At 36.0% G+C, this 9,302-nt stretch overlaps 1 protein-coding gene across 13 annotated transcripts in view; it reads left to right on the top strand.

The window, feature by feature from the left end:
- Nucleotides 1-9,302, top strand: part of LOC110025665 (protection of telomeres protein 1a-like) — a 95,104-nt gene that overhangs the window by 6,628 nt on the left and 79,174 nt on the right. For all 13 annotated transcript variants that reach the window (XR_002294145.1, XM_020726267.1, XM_020726261.1 and 10 more), the window contains exons 3-5: nt 4,056-4,248; nt 4,839-4,900; nt 4,988-5,073. Coding sequence is in view for 12 of the 13 variants with exons in the window: in XM_020726267.1 (XP_020581926.1) it covers nt 4,056-4,248; nt 4,839-4,900; nt 4,988-5,073 (341 nt within the window). In the remaining variant the exon portion in view is untranslated. The remainder of the gene's footprint in view (nt 1-4,055; nt 4,249-4,838; nt 4,901-4,987; nt 5,074-9,302) is intronic.

Below are 9,302 nucleotides of genomic sequence, written 5' to 3'. Positions count from 1 at the left end.
GTCGAGCCGACCTGAAGGCAGAGGGCGAGCGGCTAGGGCTTCGATCGAGAGAAGAAGAGGGAGTTGGATTCAGTCGCGAGGAAGGGGGAGTAAGGTTTGGTCGCGAGGAAGTGGGAGGCCAACGAGTTTCAAGCGCGAGGAAGGGAGAGGCTGAATGGGGTTTTTCAGTGGAGAGCAGGATCTTGTATGCCGGGAATTCCGAAGGAATGCTACGCGGCATTGGGCGGGAGACTAATTAGTTTCCATGCATGCTTCTGTCTCAATTGGAATGTCATAATGCTTTATAAAATTCAATTAAAGGGAGTTTGAGCGGTTAATTTGAGATTTAAAAATTCAAATTACGAACCGCGTTATTGGTTCGACCTAGTTTAATTGGACGTGTTCAGCTCGAATTAAATACGGGCTGAGCTTGAACCTGAACCCGCTTCCTTTAATTAATTCTTTTTACTCATCGTCGTTTGCTCGCACGCGGAACCATATCAATATGAGTGTCTTTCTTAGCTAAAATCAACGTTCCAGACGCACTCGCACATTTTGTTTCGTCATCTTGGGTCATCTGGACGAGTTTGTCGACAATCAGACCAATTTAAATTAATATCGCGTGCAGTGTAGTGAATGTGTAAATTGTAGTGTTTGTGAGTATTCGAGTCACAAAGGGTTTTCCTAGTGCTGCTCCTATCCTTATAGGAACTCAACTTGAGTTTCATATGTCAGTTTTAATCGACTCAGTGAAATACTGAGAATTCGGAACCGTCTATACGAGACTCGAAGTAGTAAAAAAGTGGCTCAAATTTCTAAATGGTGTGGGTTTCAGTGCTAGTCCTCTAGGAGGGTTAAACAGGGAGAACCTAAGGCTAGACCCTAGACTCTAAGGAGAGAGAAGGAAATACCTCACCAAAATTAATGTCAACATCTATTTTTAAGAAAGTTCATAACGAATATTGAATGGACAATATACCAAATAATGGAGAAGGCATAAGGATGGCTTGGGTGTTAATTCTCAGGCAACCCAAAAATAAAAAAAATGCATAATTCTTGAAAATCCGCGGCTCAAACGGCTGAAGAAAACTTAATAATCCACAGGAAACAATAGGGCCAAAACGAACCATCAGAAATGAAGATCTTTAACAAAGATCCAAACAATTGAAGAAAACCCAACATGTCAACATATCCAACACAGAAAAATGGCTCAAGTGAAAGAGGGGGAGGGAGATGCCGGCGTTCTCACTTTTCAATCGCGAGAGAGGGAGAGGGAGATGAGGGGGAGGTAGATGTCGGCGCGGTCGCAAACCATATCAATATGAGTGTCTTTCTTAGCTAAAATCGACGTTCCAGACGCACTCGCACATTTAGGCCCCAAATCTGTCAAATACATATTCATAGGGTATTCGACCAACAAGAAAGGCTACAAGTGTTATTATCTTTCAACTAAAAAGGTCCACAATTTTATGGATGTCACCTTTTTTGAGCATCAATTATACTACCAAGGGTTTGTCATTCAGGGGGAGAGTGAACAACAGCCCTGTGTTCCTTTACCAACTGACACGGGTCCCTCACCGACTGTCAGACCTCCTATTCAACCTTCTCAGTCTACACAACCCACACCTTCTCCTATTCAACCTCCTCAGTCTACACAACCCACTCCTCAGGAACTTCGGGTTTATACAAGACGAAACAGATTAACCGCGGTTCGTAATGCCAATAAAGAGTGCGGGCGCAACTGATAGGGAACGTGTGCCGCAGGGTAGAACCCGCGGCTGACATTTCACGATTTTCTCCCACCGCAGCCCAAAAATGCTGTAAACAAACGAAAAAAAAAGGAGCGCGGCGCGGTTTGGTACCGCACAGCGCCCAATAATCGGCCCCAAATGGGCTCTTAATTTATAATGCAATAAAAATTCTTCATACTTATTGATAAGTTCAATTTCAGTCATTGTTCTTTATTTTTTTGAGTTAAATTCATTAATCTGTTGACATATTTATTTTAGCCCAAGTAGCAGTAGTTTCTAGTCATGATATTTTATTTTGTCTTTCCATGCTCATCCAATACATTTTAACTTGACCGATTAGCTTTATTTTCATAATCCTTGTTGCTCACTAGATATCCTTTTCCAATTGAAAAAATTATTCATATATACTATGTTATAAGAAGCGTTAGGATATATTCCCTATCAAAGCAGACACCTCAATTTAACTTTCCTAGTAGCGTCTTTATCAATTCTAAAAGGTTGTAACCGATGATTGTGATAATGTTCATAAACATAACCCTTATGACATCTACCTTGGTTATTTTTCCATGTTTTCATTTTCTGTAATGTTATTATGAATGGGTTCTCGTTAATGAGGTTCCAAAGTATTAGTTATTAACTTTATTTATTATAGTGCTTAGCAGGACTTGTTTGGTTAGCAATCCTTTTAATTGGTATACAGCCCATTAAAATCTCATCTCTATGGTGACCTGTTAAGTGGCTTTGATGATTAGCTACGTTTCTACTCATTTTGACAAGAACTGACTCAGATGAAAATTTGTTGTAGGATATCTTAGGATCGAGAGTTTACTAAGGCAATCGTAGATTGAGACTAGCTGTAAAATACACAAAAAAATATTATTCATAGTTTCCAACTATTATTTTAAGCAAAGATTTTAATCATTTAATGGAAAACATAAATCTCACTTCATTTATCCTTAACAACAATGTAAAAGTTCTCAAAAAAATTGAATTTCAACTGGAGATATGAGAGCGAATATAATTTTCTGTCGCAATTAAGATTCACCCTACAAAAGGAAAATCATAGCTATCAAAATTGATAAAATCAAATCAAGAAAGAAACCAATCATTAAACAATTTAGTAGAAAGAACCTGGATAGAGTTCACTAATTAGATCTTACTTTAATGTTAGTATAAGGAGAAAAATCCACAGAAGTTATCTTTAAAACTCACACAATGCTTGAAGAAATCATAGCCAATAACGCATACTAGAACTGAGATGAAGCAAAAATTTATTCGACCATTCAATATCTGTGTTCGAGCCTTTGGGGTCCTATTTTTAACCCAAGAAATGCCTAAAATAAATAAAATCTCAAAGTACTCCAAATTTTAGCCTGATACTATTAGCTGATTTATTACACTTGGCCTCTAACAAGAACAAGCAGTTTTATCATTACATTTAGCAAAACAATAATTTTTAATTTTAAAGGTCTAGTTTCAACAATTTCCCAGCAAGTGTTGTTTTTTTCCTGCTACAATTTATTGTTGGGAAAAATGAAGGAAATGAATCAGCCTTGCGTTGCTACAGTATGCGCAGAAGGTAAGTTTGTACATAGATGCAGTCAAACACAACTAAATATTGGGAAACAAAATAACTGCAGAAGGGAGCACTGGAAACAAAACAATGCTAAATAGGGAGACAACCTTTGAAATAAAATTACCATCCAGTTCTTGTCGGTTGAACCTCGTTTCCGATACAGTGTCCAAACTTGGTTCCACAAAGATGGAAACTGTCAATTGGCACCTCTGTAACAAAATGCTGTAATCTCGACAACAAAAAATGAATTTCCAAATCATTGGTTATGTGCTGAAGTTTTGAATTGGAAAGAAATCTAATTAAGAGAGTCAAGGGCTAATGGAAGCAATTTATAGCGGTTAACCAAACGTAGTAGTATGATCAAATTATTGAACTGTTCTATTGAATTCGATTAGCATCATAGGCATGTTTTTAATGAAAATACTGGAACAAAAAATTGAACACAAGCTTTATAATGCTAGTGTCATTGTTCACTTTATGTTCTTCCTATGTATATGCATTTTATATATATTTTTTTATTTAGTTTTCTTCTTTGCACTGCCAGGTTAAATATTTGGTGATTACTTCATACTCAATTCCCTTATTCAAATGAGTAGGGGCTTAGTGGAGTTCCTCATTTAGCTGGCTTAACCTTCCCTATGTTTATGATGGAGTTTTCTGCAGCTGTCGACCAACCATTTTTATGCTGACATTGGTTGTGTTCTGTTACCTGACAACTTTACTGTGTTTTTTAAACCATTTCTTTCCAGTTGAACGTGTATGGGGGAGATTTCTTTTGTACTTTTAAAAGAAGAATTTCCTCATTCGCATTGTTTGACGGGAAAGCTGGCGGAGACTTGACTCCCTACCAAACGTCGTTGACTAGAAGGTTTTTGGCTTCCAATGCTGATGAAAAACTAGTGCTGCAGTTGAGGGCATTGTCTTTGAGACATCAACAAGAAGGTGATTTTTTGTTGCAAAGGCACTGATTCATGGATTCTATTATGTTCTTTTTATCTTTGTGGACGTTAAGGGCTTATGTTGATTGAACGTTACATCTCCTGAGCATTATGAGCATTGGTGCATACTTGTTGTACCATATATCACGTTGTGAGGCAAATTAGTTTTTAGGGCACACCACATTTAACAGGCCCTAACGTGGAAAGCATGGAGTTTCATCGCGCATCTCTATTGAAAAGGGAGATCCTTAATTCATTGATTTCAGGCCTTTAACCCCATAACCAGCCAATCCTTACAAATGTTTACGAGGAACTTTCTAATGGGCAAATGATATTGGCCTGATATACTACTGCTCTTTCCCAAAAAAACCTCATGTCTGTAAACTTCTACTATGTCTAACGTAATTGGTTTCTGTGAACATCTGAAATACGATTTCTAGCCGTACATCATTATAAAATAAAGTTCATTTTCTCTTTTCTTGATTCAGTTTTAATGCTTCGTTATAAAATAAAATTCTTTTTTTCTTTTCTTGAATCAGTTGTAATGCTTGATTTGTTAGTCTTAACTAGTAACAACTTTGATCATTTTTCCAGTGTTCAAAACATTATTGTTGTGTAACATTGAATCGGATAAACAATTGGACATAGTATGCAAGGTAATATACAACCTCTTAACTTTTCCTTTATATTTTATTCCATCTCTAAAATGAAGCGGAATATAATCTTATTGCTGTTGTGTGAAGGTTCTTGACGTGTATAAAACTTCTACTAATGACTGGATAGTTCTTGTATGGGATGGGACAGATTCTCCCGTATTGCTTCAAAATGAGTAAGTGTCTCACTTCTTCTATCAAGTGTTTCTCCGAAAATTGGTTGTGCGTGGAATGTGAACATTCAAATAACCTAATTTGTATTTTTATCATTTATGATAACAAAAAGAAATGTTGTAAGGTTGATGTCATTTTCAATATTGGTCATAGTAGAGGCCACAAGGGAATAAATTAAGAAAGAAGTTTGGAGAAAAAAAAGATAAGAATTATGGCCTTAAATAGCAGTTTGTTTGCTATATTCAGTGACCTTGAACTTTATTGGTACTTATATGTTGATGGTTTTGCAGGCCATCATGGCAATTTGTTGAATTTCATAACTGTCGATCCATTTTTGTGGACAAGTTGGCAATTCACGGGCCTCTTAACGTGCAAAAATCTCTCTACCGTATAATATCTTCCTTGCTTTTAATATTATTAATAGTTTTTTATGTAAAAGCTACTAAGAGCAACTTAAAATCTTGCTATATAAATAGAGCAATTAGAGCACTGATGAATTGCGTACCAAATTCAAATATTTTCTCTTTTCTTCATGGTATATGAGCTTTAGGAATAAAGGAATTTTGAGCGTATTTATGTTTTTTTTTTATTTTAATTTCACTAGTCTAAAAGATTCTACTCAACCTTCTTTTTTTTCATTTTTGCTCCTTTGCCTTTACCTATTGCTCCAAGGCAAGCTGCCGCCAATGTTATTACACTTTGGATTTGCGATCCCTAGCTTTTGTGAGGTACGTGTTTCGTGTTTGGGCGGATTCTAACCGTGCATTGTTAAACACTTTCATGTTTCATTTGGAAAATCAAAGGAAAGAGGAAGGAGTCGAGCTTTGATGACCAGAAGTTCGTCAGAGCCATCTTTTGGTGTTAAGCTTATCCCATAATGAGTATTCTCGATACCGGGTGAGAATATCGCTGAAGCAATAGCGTCTGCGCCAATTTGCAATATCAATTGTGGCAAGAAAGTACTTGCCTTTGCCGAGCTTTGCCTATAAATTAATTCACAAGGCAAATCTTAGGCACCTTTTGGCGGCTGGAGGCTGTAAGAAGGGTAGGGTTTTGGTTAGAAAAGGGATTCCTCTTGGGTTTCTCTTATTCCTTTGGATTGAAACCTCAAGACATTATTTCTCTTTTATTTCTTGAGAAGCTTTGGAGAGTTCAATTGTATGAGAGGAGAGGGTGCTATTCCTATAGAGAAAGCAAGTTTTATTGTAAGTTCTTGCTTTTGTTATTTTCTTACAATTAAAATCTGGATGGATTCTATGCCTGTGGCTTTCTCTACAATGTGTTGATAGCCCTTTCTTCATGTCTATATGATGTAGGGCTAGTGATTTTATCTTGATTTTCTGAGATGTGTTTTTGATTTCATTTTCTCATGCTTTCACGGCTTACGTTGTTGGTTAACCTCCGAACTTCATTTATTCCTAGTCTGGTCAACCAGGATGTTAAAACGTTTTGTGAAACTATGACCTCTAATCGTTGCGTAGTGGAAACAAATGGTTAACCGCAAAATTCCAAGAGGATGGACATATTCCAGTAGAATTTTGCAATCAGTTTAGCAGAATGCCATTCCATTTATTCAGTTTAGTAGAATTTTGCAATCAGTTTAGCAAACTTCATTTATTCCAAGAGGGTGCTATTCCAGTGGTTTGTATCAGTTTAGCAGAATGCCATGGGGATTGAGGAAGCCTCAAATTCATGGATTCTAGGCTACTTTTGATCTAGACATAGGCATGAGTACTATATCATCGATTGACAACAATCACATGGGAAAACATTTTGGAAGCCACGATCACCACGATTCCCCGAATCATAGATGCATGAGCCTCATCTATCTTGAAGAGCTCTCGTAATTTTTTTCGTCTTGCTTCTTGTCTCTACTACTTTGAGATCTATTTCTGTTAATTAGGATTTGGACTTAAAAACCATCTTTGTGAACTCGCCAAGCTAAGTTCACTTGATTCATAAATTATAGATTTTCTGCTGAAATAATTATTACACTTTCCCTGTTAAATCGATATGCACTACTCTCTAACCGCATTACTACTCATTTCTTATGCTCGATGTAAAACATTATAAATATTAATCAAGAAGTGTAATAAAATAAAAATATCTCTTTAAGAATAATTAGATGATATGATATAACAATAGGATTACTTAAAACTAACAGTGATATTTTTTAATTAAGTGCTTATTATAAGAATAAGAAGAACAACAACAAACCTTATCCCGCTAAATGTTTTTTTCCTTTGTATCTGATGCACCAAAAATATATGCATTTTTAGACATATATTTTATACTCATTTTTGGTGATATTACATTTTAAAGGAAGATATTTTGCATGTTTTTGGCTTCAGGTATAAGAAATGAACTTTGGTGAAAAAGAAGCAAAAACGGTGTAATTTGGAACTAAAATGAGCAAGAAAAAAAATTCTAGCCCGACACATTTCAATGTTTTTCTATGCTTAATCTACTTCTCACTTCTCCTCACATGTTTTTGAATGAAATTAAACTTTAAAGAAAATTTTTTTTCATGCTTATTTTGTAGGTCTATCTGTTAGGAACGAAACACAACTGAAACGAGGCGAAACAGAGCTGAAACGAAGTCAAACGGAGCGAAACAGTGAAGTTGAAACGAAGTCCAGAGAAGCGATGAAAAATGGCGCCGAAGGCACCCAAACCGGCGCCGATGGCGCCCAAGACGATTATGGACGGTTTTTTGGCGGCTTTTGTTGTTCTAGAAGGCTCTCAACTGATTCAAACACTCCATGAAGTGATTCAATGCATTTAGACACTTGGAAAGACTCTTAAATGAATGGATGTGTCTTTTGGAGTTAATGAGTGGCTTTTAAATGAAGAAATGTGTCTCTTGTAGTGATTCAATGAATCTAGACTCTAGGAGTGAAGAGATGTGTCCCTTGAAGTGAAGCTCTTGGGAAAAAAGAAGGATTTTGTGCCTCTTTAAAAGAGCGCGTATGTGTGCGTGTATGTGTGTAAGTGTAGAGTAAAGTCTTGTTTGTGGAGATGATTTTTTTGAAGAATTGTAAGAGGAGAGGGAATGTGAGAGGTTTCTTCTTTATTACATTTCTAAGAGAGAATTCAGTTTTGATTGTAAAGAGAGAAAGTGCTTCAAGGGATTTGCTTGAAGATGAGTTTAAGATAAGTTGTGTTTTTTTCATTTCTTTGTTCTGAAAACTTGTTTATATATATAATACGTGTTTTGTCGTATCTTCCTCATGAATTTTGAGTAGACTTCTTTGTCTTTCTCCCTGCAATGAGATATGGTGAAATTGAGAGATAATTTGGATGTGTCATTTAAATGTTAAATAATTGTGATGATTTTTTCATTTCGTTCTTAATTTACTTTTCGATTTGTTCAATTGAAATGTTAACATCTGTTGTGAAACATACTATCTGGAAAATGAATTATGAGTTTCAATACAAAGTGAGAATCACATTCATTTCCATGAAGGAGTGTTTCATTCATAGAATTGTGTGCAAATAAATAGAGAAATATACGTTGTTGGGTGTAGAATTAGAGATTTTAGGGTAGCAGATTAAAATCTCCAAAAATCCCCAGATTGGTCTTAGTGTTTAAGAACTGAAGCGAGAGAGCCTTCAGGGGAAGTGAAGTGGGAGCTCTGGAATTAAAATCCCCAGATTGGTCTTGGTGTTTAAGAATTGGTGTTTAAGAATTAAAGCGAGAGTTAGTCTTCAGGGGAAGTGAAGTGGGAGCTGTGGAGTGAGAGCCAAGAGAGCTAGTATCCTCCCAGTGTAACCATGGATTTAGATACTAAACATAAGATTAGCCAACGATTCTCTATAACACTTGACCGAGGGTAGATAATTAAAATTGCTCCTATTTAAAACATTACAAATTCAAACCATTTATCTCTATCATTAACAAAAAATTCATTGTAGTGGGAATGATACTTTCTTAAATTTGAATTCTTCGTCACAAAACTTTGTTTAGTCTTTAGTAAATTTAACTTTAAAGTTTAGAAATTAATTTAGTAAACTAATTTTTGTTAGCATACTTTAAAACCACTTTAGTCAACCTTCCGAACTAATTGCTTATAGTAGTAGACTAGAATTAACCTAAGAGATTTCTTACCTCTCTTTTTCTTGGGATTGACACTGGAGTTTTTAAAGAAAGGCCTATATTGCTTGAAGGGATACGTGCACTTGCGTAGAACTAATAGTGTTGTTGACCTCAATTTTCGTGAGGTCTAGTCTT

This window comes from Phalaenopsis equestris, unplaced genomic scaffold (assembly GCF_001263595.1).
Source record: "Phalaenopsis equestris unplaced genomic scaffold, ASM126359v1 Scaffold000320, whole genome shotgun sequence".
Lineage (NCBI taxonomy): Eukaryota > Viridiplantae > Streptophyta > Magnoliopsida > Asparagales > Orchidaceae > Phalaenopsis > Phalaenopsis equestris.
This window is presented reverse-complemented; position numbering and strand designations above follow the sequence as displayed.